Source organism: Triturus cristatus, chromosome 1_2, assembly GCF_964204655.1.
Source record: "Triturus cristatus chromosome 1_2, aTriCri1.1, whole genome shotgun sequence".
NCBI lineage: Eukaryota > Metazoa > Chordata > Amphibia > Caudata > Salamandridae > Triturus > Triturus cristatus.
In genome coordinates, this window is record NC_140580.1 from 1,162,323,845 (window position 1) to 1,162,343,352 (window position 19,508).

At 48.3% G+C, this 19,508-nt stretch overlaps 1 protein-coding gene across 1 annotated transcript in view; it reads right to left on the reverse strand.

Moving 5' to 3' along the window:
* Positions 1–19,508, reverse strand: part of HMCN2 (hemicentin 2) — a 769,579-nt gene that overhangs the window by 306,039 nt on the left and 444,032 nt on the right. The window contains exons 26-28 of the mRNA XM_085613971.1: positions 15,514–15,705; positions 1,754–1,884; positions 1,233–1,380 (exon numbers count right to left, since the gene is read on the reverse strand). Coding sequence (XP_085470097.1) covers positions 1,233–1,380; positions 1,754–1,884; positions 15,514–15,705 — 471 coding nt within the window. The remainder of the gene's footprint in view (positions 1–1,232; positions 1,381–1,753; positions 1,885–15,513; positions 15,706–19,508) is intronic.

The following is a 19,508-nucleotide window of genomic DNA, read 5'->3' on the forward strand; positions in this document are numbered from 1 at the left end:
CACGCTACAAAACCAGCAGAATGTAGCGCCTCCCAAGTACATACCTAGAACCAGTAGAACGTAGCGCAGCTGCGCCTCCCAATTACATACATAGAACCAGCAGAATGTAGCGCCTCTGCGCCTCCCAAGTACATACCTAGAACCAGTAGAATGTAGAACCTCTGCGCCTCCCAAGTACATACCTAGAATCAGCAGAATGTAGCGCCTCTGCGCCTCCCAATTACATACATAGAACCAGCAGAATGTAGCGCCTCTGCGCCACCCAAGTACATACATAGAACCAGCAGAATGTAGCGCCTCTGCGGCTCCCAAGTACATACCTAGAATCAGCAGAATGTAGCGCCTCTGCGCCTCCCAATTACATACATAGAACCAGCAGAATGTAGCGCCTCTGCGCCACCCAAGTACATACATAGAACCAGCAGAATGTAGTGCCTCTGTGCCTCCCAAGTACATACCTAGAATCAGCAGAATGTAGCGCATCTGCGCCTCCCAAGTACATACCTAGAATCAGCAGAATGTAGCGCCTCTGCGCCTCCCAAGTACATACCTAGAACCAGAAGAATGTAGCGCCTCTGCGTCTCCCAAGTACATACCTAGGACCAGCAGAATGTAGCACCTTTGCGCCTCCCAAGTACATACCTAGAATCAGCAGAATGTAGCGCCTCTGCGCCTCCCATGCACATACCTAAGACCAGCAGAATGTAGCGCCTCTGCTCCTCCCAAGTACATACCTAGAATCAGCAGAATGTAGCGCCTCCCAAGTACATACCTAGGACCAGCAGAATGTAGCGCCGTTGCGCCTCCCAAATGCATACCTAGAATCAGAAGAATGTAGCGCCTCTGCACCTCCCAAGTACATACCTAAGACCAGCAGAAGATAGCGCCTCTACGCCTCCCAAGTACATACCTAGGACCAGCAGAATGTAGCGCCTCTGCACCTCCCAAGTACATACCTAGAATCAGCAGAATGTAGCGCCTCTGCACCTCCCAAGTACATACATAGAACCGGCAGAACAAAGCACCTCTGTGCCTTCCAAGTACATACCTAGGACCGGCATAATGTAGCGCCGCTGCGCCTCCGAAGTACATACCTAGGACTAGCATAATGTAGCGCCGCTGCGCCTCCCAAGTACATACATAGAACCAGCAGAATGTAGCGCCTCGGTGCCTTCCAAGTACATACATTGAACCAGCAGAATGTAGCGCCTCGGTGCCTCCCAAGTACATACCTAAAACCAGCAGATTGTAGTGCCTTTGCGTCTCCCCAGCCTTGTTGGTGGCCCGGCAGCTGTAGGAGCCCGAATCTTCTTTCCGCGCTCTGTGGAACACCAGAGGGTGGCTCCCATTGGGAGAAGGGCTCACGCCAGAATCCCCAACCTGGAGGGAGAACAAGAGCTTAGGGGGGAAGAGAAAAGCACCAGGTACCAAACTTCCCTTGCTTTCCTCAAACTGTTCTAGGCGCTCACCTTCTAACTCAGGGGCGATCTCATCAGAGACCACACAAGACACTGTTTTATTCAAATAACCGGATGTGAGAGAGCTGAACTTGTGCTGGGTATAATGTATTACATAAAATGTATCCATCAGCCATTCATGTGAATCTTTGGACCATAAGACTTCTTGGCATTCACTATCTTGCAAGTGGAGGCAAACGAGGCATGAGTTTAAAAACAGGCTGAAGCCCCACCCTGCTCAGGGGTTGGTATCCCAGACCACCGCGGTCGAGGTTGGTATGTCTGCCTACACTTACCAGCTGTCCGTTTTTGTACCAAGAAACTGCCGGAGGGGGTATGCCTGTGACTTCACAACCCAGGGTTAATGGCTGGTTGGCCATCACTGAGACGTTCATCGGTTGGCCATTCTGTCGGATCTCTGGTGGAGCTAGGAGGAAACAAACATGTGAAGTACACATCTTTAATATCTTTGGCACCAGCTGCTGCACACCACGCACACCACACATTACATAATGTTATCATGTAGGTTTAATGTTTTTGGATACTGTCCGGATCAGCAGGTGTCAGGATCCTGTTGTTACAGCTGTGTCAGGTAACTTCCTAGAAGAGCCTGTTTGGAGCCAGGGGAAAGGCCGGACAAAGCGTATGACCCCTGGCTACCTGTCGTCTGACCGGATACAGAGTATGACCACTGGCTACCTGTCGTCTGACCGGATACAGAGTATGACCACTGGCTACCTGTCGTCTGACCGGATACAGAGTATGACCCCGGGCTACCTGTCATCTGACCGGAAGCAGAGTATGACCCCTGGCTACCTGTCATCTGACCGGATACAGAGTATGACCCCTGGCTACCTGTCGTCTGACCGGATACAGAGTATGACACCTGGCTACCTGTCGTCTGACCAGGCACAGAGTATGACCCCGGGCTACCTGTCATCTGACCGGAAGCAGAGTATGACCCCTGGCTACCTGTCATCTGACCGGATACAGAGTATGACCCCGGGCTACCTGTCGTCTGACCAGGCACAGAGTATGACCCCGGGCTACCTGTCGTCTGACCGGATACAGAGTATGACCCCGGGCTACCTGTTGTCTGACCAGGCACAGAGTATGACCCCTGGCTACCTGTCGTCTGACCAGGCACAGAGTATGACCCCTGAGTACCTGTCGTCTGACCAGGCACAGAGTATGACCCCTGGCTACCTGTCGTCTGACCAGGCACAGAGTATGACCCCTGGCTACCTGTCGTCTGACCAGGCACAGAGTATGACCCCTGAGTACCTGTCGTCTGACCAGGCACAGAGTATGACCCCTGGCTACCTGTCGTCTGACCAGGCACAGAGTATGACCCCTGGCTACCTGTCTTCTCACCCATCAACAAACCTTCGAAGGTGGAGATTAAGTTCAAGAACACTCCATACTTATTATAAGCAAACGTATGCCGAATTTCACCCGTAAAATTGAGTCTGATGCCAAATAAAGGGGTTACAAGGCCTAAGTCAAGAGGACCCAAAATTCCTGTCTGGCAGCAGCAACGAATAGTATCGACTCAAATTAAAGAGCAACAGTCAATCAATCAATCAGGAATTTGTAAAGCACGACAAATCGCCAGTGAGGGTCTCAGGCGTTGGAGCTGTGAGCTGCTTCATGGTGATCTGTTTATTCGGCAAACACAAGGAGATGAGGGACGTAGCACTGCAACTTTTCAGACACTCAGCCCCAGTCACAGATCTGGGTTGAATCCATCATCGTTCTTTAGCTCAATTCACCACCTCAGTTCAGACCCAGCTATATGCAAATCAGTCTTGACCCTGTGCCTCATGGGAACAGTTCAGCCCGAACTGCCAAGCCAGGTCTTCCCTGACCAAAAACAAGCATCCTGGGACCGGTACAGCCAGGTCTTGAGTCCTTCCTGAATTCCCGAAGTGATGAGAGGGTCCTGAGGTGTATGAGTGAGTCCCAGTCATTCTTAAGGCTGATATATTAGCACCTACTTAATGATGGCACAACTCCTGGTGGAAGGGCACATTAATATGGTAATAAAACACCGAGAGGGACATTCTAGGCTACCCCAGGACAAGGAAGGGTCTGGGCTTCAGACACCACTGGATGGGCAACTGACACCAGCATACCTTCCGCAAGGAGAGTAGAAGTTGGATATTTCAACCTTCAATCAGACTAAACAAAATGGATTTCAATAGCTTTGTGGTAGAGCAGACACAAGAGCAGTCCATGAAAACGAAAGAGAAGGATAACTCCTGGTGGTGGCCATCTTTCAATGGCACTATTGTCCATGCTGAGCCCCAAAGCCATATCGTTGTAGAGGTACGCTAGCTCCGCCTAGGAGGAAGACAGGAAAATATGATAGGCCTTGCTATTGAGGTGCAGCCATATCTCTTGTTCATGTTGATGTGGCCATATGTTGTGAGAATAAAATGCTAAATATACTTAAATGACAAAATACCATGCTCTGGGGCTTGGCACAGACAAGCTGCTTCTACACATCTGGGATGTAAGCCAAAGGCGGTTCGCTCTTCATTTGAAACACGATTAATCTAATAAAGTAGTACTTGAGATGCTGCCAATATTGTAACAAATGCACACTTAAAAAAATAAAACACTTGCACATAAAAGATTCACAAACTTGAAGAAAGACATTGTGTACAAAACTGTGTCATTAATTGCAAAGGATATCAGTCCTTCCCATGTAATAAGTCTGCAATTGACTTTTCACTGGGAACCGAGTACTCAGTTGTAGCACTTTACTCCGGGTAGAGAAGCAGAGCAGCCCAAGACTTTCTTAGAGGAGGTGGTGTGGGCTAGTCACCTCAGCTCACAGGTACGGAACAACAGCACTCAAATGATTGTCTAGCCAGTGCCTTTTCTTTTAAAAAGGAAAGTATTTTTATTACACATACACTACTAAACAGTATTCATTAGATTACAAATATGTACACTCAGTAGATGGAAAGGCTTTTGGTTACATCTCCATATTGTGTTACACCCATAGTGAGTCCTGAACCCTATAATCACAACGCCCCCACCTATACTAGATGCAATATCACATTACAAAGGGGTGTCATTACCAGCAAGGCAGGCCTTGTGCTGTATTCCTTTTCATTTTACACACAGGCCACCCAGGTGCTGCCCCGTCCAGGTCCCGTGCCTTCCCTCACCACAACAGGAGCTTGCAGTCGTCTTCTGCTTCCACCTCGTGCGGGAGCTAGAAATGCTTATTTTGGCTTCTGCCTACAGACGGGAGCAACTGTGCTCTCTCCTGCCCATGGCCGAAGCTACGCGAAGGCATGCCCCGCGTACTTCTCCTTCCAGCTGGGCCTTCTTTTGCCATCATTACTCCCAGGTTCAGTGTCTTCTTATCAGTCTCTCCCTTGTGTAGGTTTTTTTTCTCTTAAATGGAAGTGGGAAGTTCTAAAAGTCAGGCACCCTTGCCAATCCTAGGAAACTACATCTTCATTCTGCCCCTGTCTTAACTCTCCTAAACAGCATTCTGGGACATTCCAACATGGCAACTTCAAGTTGTCTCTGGTAAGAGCTTACTTGAGTGCCATCCCTAGCTGACAGAACTGCCTGATCCCTTCCCACAACAAGCATTTGCAATGCAATGGGTCTCGCATTTGAGAGAGATTGAACTATTGGCATTGTGAATGACAATGCCTTTTATTTTTGTGTTGGTTTTCAAAACAGATAAATAAAAGACATTGTCATTTACAATGCTAATAGCTTAAACTCTTTCAAATGCGAGACCTATTGCATTGCAAATGCTTGCTTGTAAAAGCGCCTCATGCCGCGCTTTTACTTTAAAGGCGGTGGCGCCCCTTTCTTGAGACAGGCTGTGTCTAAAGAAAGATGTGCCGCCGCCATTAAAGTGAAAGCGCAGTATGGGGCGCTTTTACAAAACAAAGCATTTGTTTGTCAAGTTGATGTGGAAGGGAGTCATGACTTGACAAGAATGTCATAAGTCCTCAGCATTACCTTAGCTGGGATAAAAGGTGATGTTGGGCGGTTGACTGAAAGTCTCTGGCATTCACTCGGGCAATGAGCTGACGTTATCATGAAAAGCAAGTCGGTCTTCAAAGTCAGGAGGTACAGCAAGCAACTATGCATTGGCTCAGAGGATGTATGTATGAGAAAGGTCAAGATCTTGGATGGAATCACAGACGGCTTAGGGGAACATGTTTGAAACCTTTAATAAATCACATCACAACAGGTGGTTTAAACAAAGACATTTGGTCCAGTCCATGTAGAAAGTAGCCTAGGTGGTGAACTCAGCTCCGCTCGCGGAGTTTGCAGAGTTTTCTGCACTCCGCGGAGCTCGCACAGTGCAGAAAACTCCGCTTTGCATAGTGCAATGGAGTTTTTTCCCACTCGCGCTCACGATCTGTAAATTTGTGAGCACGCGCTGCCACTCGGGTAGAATTTCTACCCGAGCGGCAGGAAGACCAGCGCGAACAGGAGTTCGCACTACACTTCGCCACTTGTGGAATTTCGCAGAGGTTTTTTGTAACTTCGTGGAGTTCCGCGTAGCAAAACTCTGCAAACTATGCCCAGGCTTAATAGAAAGAGGAAAAAGCTGACAATGTTTAAAAGTGCCCACAGCAAGGCCTTGCTTCACCAAAGATAAGACAAGCAGCAGTATGTCCGACAGCTTCGCTTGTAAGGGATCAGTCCTACCAATTCCACACCAGCATCTGACGTAAATAGATTTTGTGACAAGACACCAAGTGACAAGGATGACATCACCCCTTCACTACGCAGATCAAATGCAGTCAGTTTCCGCAAAAGGACTGGGGTAACTGCTGTATCGGTTGAGAAGGCAGTCTTTGGTTATATGCCATTCCCCTGGAATAGCATCTGAACTTTATGAACTGGTGTGGAAACTTCTTGAAAAGTGACAACAGACCCAAGGAGCATGGAATGGCTCTACCGTCTTTAAAGAGCTCCAGTCTGTCTCCTCACTGTAAGGAGTGCTCCATCTAAAGGCCCATCCATAAGGGAGGACTGCATCTAGCCGGGAAATCCTGTGGCGTTCATTCACGTGTGTTGACAACGTACAACACTCCTGACCACTGCCCTCCCCAGGAAGTCAGTAGCATCTGGACCGGTGCAGAAAACATATTTGCCTGCGTCTTGTCCATTATAAATCTTTTGAGCTAAAAAGGTAATAAAGTCTTCCAGAACCGCCAGCAAGATCTCACAGGTCATATTCCAGAGGGCATGTGCATAATGATCCAGCATCCAAAAAGCATTAATTAACCATAATACCATAATGGTGAAGGAAATTATATGCTGCCAAAGGCCTCAATCCTTTTAAATTCCCTATTGGAAGGAGCTGTGGAGAGTGAACTGGGATTCCCTTCACTGGTTGAGGCCTGAACTCCAAGGATCTCTGGAGTACAATGTTTAGTAAGAAAATCCGGGTCACCAGGAGCCGGAGTGGAACACCTGGCCAACTGCCTATCCACGGATGGGCAAGAAGAGGGCTTTGATAATGTGACCATCATGTTATCGGTGATGGCCTCATTATAAGGGAGCAAGGGCTCAGAAGTGCCTGGCCCTGGCTGTAAAATTTCTGTCAGGATAAAAGTTTCGATCTCAACTGACCACAGCTGCCCTCAGGACCACCACTGCAAAGGCAAAGGGGGAAACCGCTGCCATTGGTAGCGAGTCAAGCTCTGCCTCAGAAGATGTGTCTTGGCCGCTGGATTATTGCAAATCCATTTAAAGAGCTTCATCGTTGCAGTGAGGTGAGGGAACACCCGCCCCAAAAGCCCAATCATCATCTCCTGTCTCTTGAACTGAATTACAGCCAAAAAGATAATGGAGCCTGCGATGGCATACACTCCCTGGTAGAGATACTTTTTCAGATCCCTGGTGTATAGCAACCAGTTGTGAGTTTGTAATCTCATTGCGTGACATCAGTTGAGATAGAGCTGAAGTGTCCAATGTCAGTATCAGTACGGGAGCCTCTTCCGGCGCTGCCTGGCACAGGTCCTGGTGCTGGAGTGGGAGCCCGTACCGGTGTTGGTGAGGGGCAAAGAGACTTCAAAGGGGTCCGATGGTGCTGAGGATAGGTCAGCTGGCTGTAACCCAACTGGGGGCACATGTGGCTCCTTGGGGCCTGAAGGCATGCTAGAGTAAAATGGATATGTGGCATAAATCTGCAGCATGGCATCCTTGAAGGCTTCAATCTGGCCAAGGAAACTCAGGGACACCCGGACCAGTTGAGGAATCAGCTCTGTGACCGGAGACCTTGAAAGTCAATGACTCACATCATGATGATCTTGCACCTTTCCTTTTTAGGTCTCGCGTGGCGTTGCAGCGCAAAGCGCTGCTCGCCTCAGCTAGATTTATTGTTAACGAGTAGTTTCAGTAGAGGGCTTGAAGCCCCGCCCCTGATTTCCATTGGCTGGCGTCACCGTTTATGCTAAACAGTGGCCTGCCATTGGAAATTAGGGGTTTTGGGTAACGCCCTATGGCCTCCGAGCCGGACTGAGTCGCCTGCTTTGCTGCTGTCGCAAAGCACTCTCTTATCTTTATGGGGCCATGTGTTTCTAATTAGAAACACATAGCCCCATACAAACAAGAGATCTCTATGCTCCGGCTGCAGCGCAGTCCTCTTTCACTTTCGGGACCGCGCTCGTTTTATTGGGGGAGGGGGGTTATAGTGTAGGACTAAGGCAGTCCAGGCTCAGCTGAGAGGAGGAATGCATGTTTGAAGAGTCCCCGTCGTTTGAAGTGCTTTTCCATACAAGGAGGCGGCAGTGACAGGGCAGAGCTACATTCCTAAGAGGTGCGGATTTCCAGCCCACAGGCTATCCGTGCCACTCGTCACTGCTTTTGACGTAACTTCAAGGAGACTCGTTATAGTTCTTTCAGTCTCATAATTTCAGAACGGAAGCATTTTCAATGTTATATACAAGGAAGCCGTAGTTGTTGCTAATTTATCTTACACAAACAACAACCATTGGCAAAGCCAATAGCCCTGGCTTGTTGTAGGTGTAATATTACTTGCTTTATTAGTATTATATATCTGTATGCAATGACAGAAGCAAAAAAATACAAGTTGACGTACACGACCACCAGCAAGGCTCCGTTTAATGGCGCTGTGTGTCTTAATCTCCACGTCTGTCCAGCTGCAGGGTTGACTGTGGCGTTACAACCAGCACTGCAGAATTTCGAATTTGAGAACCATGGTTGAATCTCAAGGTGCTTAGTGTGCGCAGAGCTCTGGGCCTCTGTGTGAGCCGACCTGCACCAAAACTGACTCAGTGTCGCCGTTAGTTGTCCTAGTCCCCCACAGATGCAGGGGCACAGCCGGCTAGGGCATGCTTTTACTGCCAGTGTTGTATGTGCTGTGTGATCACGAGTGTGTCAGGAGCTGTGGTCCCTGCTGGGTTCCATCTTCCTGCAGGTGAGAGCCAGGGCTTTAAGTAGGCCGGGTCCTGCCGGTGCTCTGCACTGGCAGTTCTATAAAGCAGTTGCCAAACCGGGTCTCTATCGGGCTCTCCATTTTTGCCCTCGGGGTGAAAAAAAAATCTTACCTCTGCAGCAGTGCCACTCGTCACTGCTTTTGAGGTAACTTCAAGGAGACTCGTTATAGTTCTTTCTGTCTCATCATTTCAGAACGGAAGCATTTCCAATGTTATATACAAGGAAGCCGTAGTTGTTGCTGATTTATCTTACACAAACAACAACCATTGGCAAAGCCAATAGCCCTGGCTTGTTGTAGGTGTAATGTTACTTGCTTTATCAGTATTATATATCTGTATGCAATGACAGAAGAAGCAAAATACAAGTTGTCGTACACGACCACCAGCAAGGCTCCGTTTAATGGCGCTGTGCGTCTTAATCTCCACGTCTGTCCAGCTGCAGGGTTGACTGTGGCGTTACAACCAGCACTGCAGAATTTGGAATTTGAGAACCATGATTGAATCTCGGCGTGCTCAAAATCCTATGATTCTGGGCACATCACTTCTCCCCATGCCTCAAAACCTCAATGTGATCTTGCGTAATTTTACCGGTGCTCAAGCACAGTGATCCAATATCTTTGTGTGGAGTTCGCGCTATTTAAAACTGCAATAAACGCTGCTCCATCATGGTTTTACATTTGTTTTCATCTTGTTACTTAGAGGAGTCAAGCAAAATGCTGCGCATGGGCGTCCTGCTGTGCAACTTCTTTTCAATCTCCTAGTACTTGGGCCGGCTCCTCAGGCGTCTCTCCTGGTCCCAGCTGCACGAAAAACGTCTTGCGTGCCTGCGCAAGTAGTTGCTCTTCCTCACACTTTTCAGGTTACTGCATTTTGACTCCAGGGAGCATTTCAGCTGCGTGCTGCAGATCCTCGCTGCCCCCCCTGCTACCCCACTGCTGGGGTCTTTAATGGTGCACTTGTGTGTGCTCCCGACCGAGGCTAACAGAGGGCACCTTGGCCCCAGCACTGCAGCGGTTCGTATTCCTCAAAATCGTTTGCCTCGAGGTTAACTGCAAACGTGAAGCACATTATTGTGTGCCACTCTGCTTGTGCAAATTAAGAAAGCAGTGCTTTCTTTTAGCTACATAAATAAAAACATTCTGATTTTGAAACGCAACGGTCACTTTATTTTCAGGCGCCATTTACGGGTGCTTTTTTGTACATGTTTTGTGTTTAACGCACTATTCATTTATTTATAGCCTGTAAGATTTATTGCTCAATGTTTCTCCTTTTTTTGATGGAATGAGGGGAAAATTACTTAATTGGCGTTAGTTCAGCCCCGATGCGCAGCAGCAGGGCTGTTTCAGAGGTCTCCCTTCTGTTGCTCTTCCCCCCACATCTGTGCTTGTATGGTTCTCTCGCCAGTGTGCCTCTCTGCTCCGTGCACTTCCCCACATGACGGACCTGGCATGCCGTCCTGCTCCTCTGTATTCTTTCTGCTCTGCCACACTTTTCACACACAACAGCTATTTATTTTCTCACATGAGCGCCTGCCGAGCTGGGCCTCTTTGCTTCGCTAGGTGGCTCTTTTCCATAAATGAGCTCCCTGCCGAGATTTATGGCTGCGTCTGCTACTCCACCCTCCTACAGTGAGCCATTAGACTTCACATGTAATGTCACCAGGGCAGTGTCTTAAACCCAGCACACTAGCAGATCAAGACTTTGTATTTAGATTACTGTGCACTTTGTATGTCTGAGTTCTAATCCTATCAAGAAACCTGTTTAGAGTTTGCATTTTTAAACATTTGAAATGCTGCTGAAGCTTTATTAATTAAATCTGCATTCGCCACCTAAATTGTGTTTAAAAAGTTATTTCTTTTCCAAGTCATGGGCAAGGGATGGTTTAAAGTGCTGCATCCAAACTGTAATATCACCTGAAACCCTTCATTTAAGTACTCTTTCTGGCAGCATCTCCAGGATCTGTGTTTATTTATTATTGGGAAATGTTGTGGCGGTTTCTGTCTGGTAACTTTGCATCCAACAACTTACTAAGGGGAAAACAGGCCCTGCAAACACATATAATTTTGACAGTCCTCCTGGAGCTGTTTGTACCGTTATTCATAAAGGATAATAAAGTACATTCAATATAGCCTTTGCACATAGGTGCTCATTAATCATTGCCACCTAATTACACTCTACTAAATACCAGATAAACACATCCCACATAAAACCACTATGCCACATAGCAACCATCCATAAAAAAACACTCCACACCATGGCACATAATTCCCATCAGCATAATTTCACTCAAAATACCACATGGTTCCATGTCACGCAATTCAGCTCCACACGTTTCCATTCTGCACCACATAATTCAACAACAAACCACATAATTCAAATCAACACACTTACACAACAAATGCATCCAATCCACACCTCAAAATTCAACATCATGTCACACAATTCAACAGCTCAACACATAATTAAATTCCACTACATACCATGCCACAAGACAACATACCAATACAGATATTTACACTCCATAACACTTAATCCCATTCTACATAATTCCACCTAATTTAATTCCACATAATTACTATCCACATAATTCCACTACACAAATACACACACTATTCCACACCACACAATTCCACAACTAACAAGTTCAATCCAATCCATATAATTAAACTCCATACTACATACATCCACTCCATAAACAAAATACATTGTCATTTACAACACCATTAACTCCAACTTTCACTAATGGGAGACCAATTTCATTGCAAATGCTTGTGTTATTGTACTTTCTGGCAGGTCTGCTCCACTGTATCTCTTGGGGCTCTACAAACAAATTTGGTGATGAAGAGTAAATTGTATTTTTCTTAACAACTTTTTAATTAAAAAGTTCTTCTCTTTAATTTCCTGTAATTCCCATAGTTGAAAAAACAATTATTTGCAATGCAATAGGTCTCGCATTTCGCGAGTTTGATCTATTGGCAAATGGGCTGCTGGATGCTGTTGGTGTAGGAGTGGTTGATCATAAGAACTTGCAGGAGACACATGTGAACTCTTGTTTCAATGTTGTGTGGTTCTGTGTGGCAGCAGTGCAGTGAAGGCAGCCAGGCCTGAAAGCACAGAGGAGTGCAGCACGGTAGCGGGCTGGGGACAGAACCAGGGTCCCTGGTGCTGGACACGGTGCAGGTGCAGATAGGCGCAGATGTGCCTGCTGCACACATCCTTTCATCATCCATTTTGCAGCTGCCATTAAGTAATTTGTGGGAAAGAGGAGGAGTGCAGGGTGCCGTGGGCGGGAAACGGAAACCAGTTATGTCACTTCCTGTACGATGGATGATCGGAAATCCAGTGATGTCCCTTTTTGTGCAAACGGTTAATAGGAAATTAAGTTCTCTTTGTAGGTTTCTTCTACTGCCTAGATACAAGCCCTCATTTATTCCCCATGCTTGCAGTGGAATACAGCAGGTTAAACATTCACACTACACATATAGACAGCGCGTGAAAACTTGCGCTAGCGTAGGAATTCCTAATGCCCAGCTTTGCATCTCTAATGAGATGCAAAGTGGGCGTTCCTGACCTGACATGACAGGAGAAATGTCGCTAAGCGACATTTCTCCTATCATCAAGCCCCACGCTATGAAGCATAGCGACAAGAAAAGTAGCGATAACCCCGGTTATCGCCACTTTCCTTACGCCTGCTTCAGGACTGATTTAGCCATGATATCCTATGGTAGGTGGATATCATGGCTAAGTTTGTGGGGCCCTATCATCAAGCTAACGCCACATTGTGTGAGATTATCGCTGGGTTTCCAGCGATAATCTCACGTAAGGCAGTTAGCGTGAGGATTTTTATCGCTTTTGAGATAAGCGTTGCTAATAGCACGCTATCTCAGAGATAAAAATTCACGCTAGCCGGCGATAATTATCCTCACGCTAAGAGCGCTGAGCGATCATTATCGCCGGGTGTTGCTGATATGCCCCTTCATTTCCTGCCAGTAAACACCTGGACATGTTACGCTGCAGGAATGTGTGGCCCCCAGAGCAGGGACGTGTCCAGACGCCTTCGGGAGTCTCAGCGTGTCGTTTCAGTGGTTTCACAAGCCTTGAAACATTGTCTCACTTGAAAGAGGGCTGTGGGAACTTTCCCCAAGGATAACACATATCTAAAATACTTTGTTGCTGGACAGGAGCCCTTCAAAGCGGGAGAGCAGCATGAAGTCTGAGTTTACGAGCCAGGTGTCACATTTCACAGCCAGACCTGATTCACAGTGAACGCCTCGGCGTCTCCTGTAATCCCCCTGACGTCCCACTCTCTGCGCAAACTGCAAACCTGTGAAGGCGACAGGAACACAGCTCACAACCCAGGTCGCCTGGCACTCGTGGAGGCGCAAGGATAGGAAACACGTCACCAACTTAAAACTATTTAAAGCCAAGCAGCGTCACGAAATCGTTACACTACCCTAAACACAAGATTTACAACTTCAGGACAATTCATTCAGCCCAGTATTGTCTGGTCTCGTGTATCTAAGAAACCCCGACAAAGGAGGAAGACACTGGATTTACGAAAACCCGGACTCGGCCTGTGCTGGGGCTTTCATCATCAGACAGAGGTTCAAAGAGCCCCCGAGTACAGGTCGCTTCTGAGCTTAGAGAGGAATTCACCGGAATTACACGGGTAGTGGAAGTGACGTCAAGCACAATTTGGCCCCCAGTGACATCACAGGGTTGCCAATTATTCAATCATCAACCACTCAAAGGCCATCTATTGAATTTCGAGACTTCAAGTAAAGGGCACATTGTGAACGCTACAGAAAGTCCATGGAAGGGGCGGGCGGAACCCCCAGAGCTTTACTCCATGGACTTCTGCAGAGTTACATAAAAACTCGGCGAGAGTCTGCATAGTTCCGCAACTGGTGGAATTTCAGCATATCGCGCTTCTCGTGCTGATTTTTGACGCCGGGAGCTTGTTCTGCGCTGTAAAATCAGCGCAAACGGCACCACACGCTGCACCAGTCATCACTGACGTAGGCGCTAGCATCCTGGTACTACTCTGCAATCCTGGGGCCACTGGTTCATTTATCACTGACGTAGGCGCTATACTGGACTCGCTGTGGTCTGACAATCCACTCTTGATCCTGAGGACTTGATCCCACACCTGGGCGAGCATCTAAAGGAAACTCCGCTCTAAGCTCTGTCGCGAGCACCGGATCCCACAATCCTGCTCGCAGAAAGCCCTGGGCCTCATCCTCTTCTCTGACACACAGGTCCATTCCCTCGATTGTCCCTCATTCTACCTCTGAGCATGCAGCCATACAGATGTCAGTGCACCCGTCCTCCCCATCACCCAGCCCTAAGATGTCACTCACCAGAGACATCCACTCAGCCCCGTCTCAGAGTGTCCGGGATGATTTCATTTACACCCCCTGCCCCCCCGGCTTTTACTTTAACCTGTTCAGTGACACTTTACTACCGTAACCCCACTCTTCCTTCCCTCTCCTCTGCCCTTCCACATAATATGTCTCACCCTGAGGTTGCACCTTCAATGCCTCATGGCGCGGTCCATTGACTCTTTTAGTGGGGCATCAATGTATTCCCTTAGGGAAGTGCCACCTAGAGTAGCAGGGCATGACACACCTACCATGCGTGCTTCTACTTTTAGATCCGGGACGTGGTATAAATAAATGCTACATAACACGCATCAGAGGCCTCTCACATCGCCCTATAAACATCTGCATGTACATCGGCAGCATCAAACTTGAGGTAACACAACCAGACCACTCCTCAGGACCTAACTCACGTCATCCACCTCTTTTCGCTTCTATTATACTACAGTCGCACACCTCTCCAACCAAACCTCCGATATGCATGGGCATGTAATCGCAGAGCTGACCATCTTCACAACAGCAGCCACTACGCACCATGCAGGTACCAGACAACAGAACCGAACCTGATGGCGGCATCACACCATCAGCAATAACGAATCATTATGTTACAGCTGACTCCACACAGTGAATACTGCATCATCAACAAATGGGCAAGAACTCTGCAAGCTGATGGTGAATGTCCCCGAGCCCCAGTGATACTGGGACGAGCACTGTGTGATGTTTATCCGACATTCAAGGAGGTTGTTATGGAGGTACGCCATCTACAACAGCGCAAGCACATTGTCCCGTGGGACTATCAGTCCACCAACCATCGAGAAGACTACGCACCGCCTCCCTTTCACTTGCCCATCCTCCCTGCATCTACCGAGGCAGAAGTGGAGGGCGATGCTTCTCCCACATGACAACAAAGACTTGGAACAGCTTCCCCACGCGCCGCCGGACCAACATCTCACTTCTGGAATTCCAAATGGTCCTGAAGACCTGGCTGTTCGAATAATCCTCTGGGATTTACAAGTGCCTGGACACCCTATCGGGGGATTAGCTGCGATTTAAAAATCCTGATTGATTGATTTATTGAAAGCATTTATCAGCAGTCAGTAAACGATGAGTGTTTTCTTATTAGCAGCAATTGCACCATTCACAAGAATGGAACAGCTTGATGACCATCGATCAAATCTTAGGGATTATCCGCTCTCCAGACAGAGCCTGCAAGCAGTTACTCACCATAGACCACAAGCCGGGTTCTCTTCCTGACAGATCCCACCTCATTGGTTGCTGTGCAAATAAAGTCACCACCGTGATTGGGTGAGGCTGCGTTAATGAGCAGGGATCCATCCTCCAGCTGCTTGATTCCTGAGTGGCTGCCAGAAAGCTCCGCCCCATCCTTCATCCAGCGAATCAGTGGCCTGGGAGAGCCTGTGAAAATGGAAAGTGTCAGGTAAAAGATCAGAGAGTGTTTACCTCGGAGCTGAGTGGAGTAGAGTGGATGGGAGTTACATATATGAAACGGGTGGAGAAGTGGGTAGATTGGTCAAAATAGGAGGTGCATGGGGTGAAGCTGTGTTGGCTGGTGCTGCACTTGTAGACGTCGGTAGAAGGGGTGAAGCCCAGGTACATACAGAAGATGTCAGAAGCAGCAGAGGGCAGTTCAGAAGATGGGCAGAGACAGCCTGGGAAAAAGGTAAAACTGGGGAGGAAAGCAGAGAAGCAGGACAGGAGCAGCCTGTGGAGGTGGACAGGCAGGGCAGGAGACATTACATGGAGCCACCGCTGCCATGGAGCCAGAACATGGAGCTACCTCTGTCATGGAGCCATAACATTGACCCACAGCTCTCATGGACCCATGCCATGAGACCACGACAGCCATGGTGCCATGCCAAGGAGACACCGCTGCCATGAAGCCATAATATGGAGTCACCACTGCCATGGAGCCATGCCATGAGACTACCACTGCCATGGAGTCATAACAAGGAGACACCACTGCCATGGAGCCATAGCATGGAGTAACCACTGTTATGGAGCCATAACATGTAGACATCACTGCCATGGAGCCATAACATGGAGACACCACTGCCATGGAGCCACCACTGCCATGGAACCATGTCATGAGACCCTCACAGCCATGGAGCCATAACATGGAGACACCACTGCCTGGAGCCACACCATGGAGTCACTGCTGCCATGGAGCCATAACATGGAGACACCACCGCCATGGAACCATGCCATGCACCTACTGATGCCATGGAACCAAGCCATGGAGGCAAAGCCTTAATCAATCCCACTTCCCAAGACTTTGTGTTCATAAAAAGTTATGAATCTGTAATATTTTACTGCCTTCATTACCACTGCTGTATCCCTTACCTACACAACCCCACCTTACTGTGGGATACACCTCTCTGTGCTACCATTCACTGTGAGAAAGTGGCTCTGTATATACTGTTCCCTAAGAGGTACAGGGTGTACAGAGTCCACAGTCCCCCAGAGGCTGATAGAGGTCAAAGTTAGGTATGACCTTACTCTCTAAAGTGGTAGCTTGGTCAAGCAGTAAGGCAGCATCAGAGGACAGTGTAAAGCATTTGTTGTACACACTCAGTCAGCAAATGGTTTCACACACTCAATAACTGAACTCTAGGCCAATGGTTTATATATATAAAATATATGCTTGTTTTATTTTTAGAACCACAAAGGGGATAAAAATATACTTTCTCAGAATGAGAGGTTGAATATAAATACTTTTGTCTTAAGCAATAACTTTATGTAAACAGTCACAGTTGGTTGCAATAAACAATCCTATTTCCTAAACATAACAATGCATTGAGCTCAATGGTAAATTCAGGTTACTTGTAATAAATTACTTTTCAGATTACTTTTGGAATTCCAGGTCTGGCTCCTAGATCCAGCCTTGGGTCAGTATTCAGAATCAAGTGATGAAAGTCGACTTAATAACTGTAATGATTTTTAAATAATATTTAGCTATTTCAAAAGTTAGCACTTAGAAAATATTTCAAAGAAAACATTCAATGGATCTCTATGGCAAGAAATTCAAATTGCAGGTAGAGTACTTTATCGTTACTTTAGTAATCCAGGACTGGGTACCTAGACCCAGGACTGGGATCCTTATCAAAAACAGGTAAGTAATTTCGTTTGCAGAAATGGTGCGATTTTAAAAGAATATTTCAAATTTGCAAAAATAGACACTTAGAAGAAATTTCACAGAAAAGCAGACAATGTTTTCCTATGGGAGAAAAATGAGTTAGAGGTAAGTATAGTTGTGGACACTTTTCAGAGTCAGGGCTGGGCACCAAGATCCAGCCCTGGGAGCTCACCTAGGAGCAGGTGAGTAAATTCGTTTTTGTCACTTGGCTGATTTTTGGTGAATATTTGCAGTTTTGAAAAGTTCACACTTAGAAGATTTTTGAAGAAAAAGCCAGTCAATGTTACCCTATGAGAAAAATGAAGTTAGCGGTTTAAGGGTAAGTACTCGACTGGCAGAGTTGAAATTCCGGGCATAGACTCAGGGGTCCCCCAGTGTCAGGTAGGTACAGTTGGTTCACCCACAGCGGTTTCAGGACGGCCGGGTGCAGAGAGAGTTAGGCCCAATGTTATCCTATGAGGGATAGGGGGGCCTTGGTTGGTGGCTGCTGTCTGGCAAGCCACGCGGCTGTGTGAGCTGGGCTCCTGGTCACTTACTCAGGGCAAGTGGGGAAGTAGGTTAGTGTAGAGAGTGCACTGCCAGGGCCACTCGGGCGGCTGGGTGCAGGGTGCTTTTGAGCCGTCGGGCGCTCAATGGAAATCAATGGGAATGTTCCGGTTTGGAAAAAGGCTGCAAGCTCGGGGACGAGGATGCTTCAGGTGCCACCACCACTTTGAGAGGTAAGTTGGGTAGTTGTAGGTTAGGTGGGTACCCCGGGATTGGGCACAGGGGGCCGCAGGGCGCCGGGTGCAGGGGTGCCTTTTGATGTCGGAAATCTTACCCTCTTGTTGATCGCGGTTGGGGTGGCACTCGGTTCTGAGGCTGCAGGCTTCTTCCGGAATGTCGAGGGGGGTCCTTGGGTGCCGGACTCGGGGTCACAGTCGCCGTGGGGTCGTCCTCAGGGTCTGTGTCCACTCCGGCACTGGCCAGGCTTGGCTGGTGCAGAGTGTGTTGGGTCCGCGGTTCCGGGCTGCTGCCAGGGGTTAAAACTAGGTTTCTTGAGTAGAGCCTCTACTCATGGGAGTCCCAGGGGCTTAGAGCCAAAAGGTAGCCAGGTCCTCCGGGGTTGGTGAGGTTGCTGGCCACGAGAGATGTCGCGCTGGTGCAGGTTCGAGAGTCGACAGGCCGGTAGGGCTGGGGCCAAAGCAGTTGGTGTCTTCTTCTCTTTTTAGCAGCTGCAGGGCAGGTCCTTGTTCTTCTTGCTCTTCTTGTAGTTTTCTATCTGGAATCTGAGGAAGGAAGATTCAGGGTGCCCCTATATACTAGATTTAGGGGCGTTACAGGTAGGTGAAGGCCAGGGACCAATGGGTCCTTGTCCTGGGGTGGGTACACCCCCTATCCTGCCTCTCTCCTGTGGGAGGGGGGCAGTAGCCTAATCCTGATAGGGTAGGGCCTCCCATCTTCAAGATGGCGAGAGCCCGGAGATGTGCTTCACCTCGCCTCCCCAACCTGAGGGGTGGGGTGGGCAGGCTGGCACATCCCCTGTCCTTGTATGGGGTTTCCGGCCAAGCTTCCCGCCAGAGTGGGGGGTTGCAGTGGCCTGGGGAAACTCCAAATGGCGGCATGCCTTTGAAGCTTCCCTTTGCTCGTCCTGGGGGAGGAGATTTCTCACCTCACCCAGGATGTGCATTGTTGCAGGCCCGGGAGAGCAGGAGCTCTCCCACCCAGGGGTCCAGCAACGTGTCTGCTGTGTGGCAGCCTGGGCAGCCTCAGAGCAGACGTGGATTGTAAGTTAGCTGTAAGGGGGCATCTCTAAGATGCCCTCTGGGGTGCTTAGTACATTAAATCCCATACTGGCATCAGTGTGGGTTCAATGTGCTGAGAAGTTTGATACCAAACTTCCCAGGCTTCAGTGTTGCCATTATGGTGCTGTGGAGCTCGTGTTTGACGAGCTCTCAGCACCATGTACTCTTAAATGACAGCACTGCACTTACAGCGCCCAGGAATGGACCCGGGTACTGTAGGGGCACAGGGCTCCTGCTCCTGTGCCCACACCATAGGCGTAATGCACCCAGCTAGAGGGGTG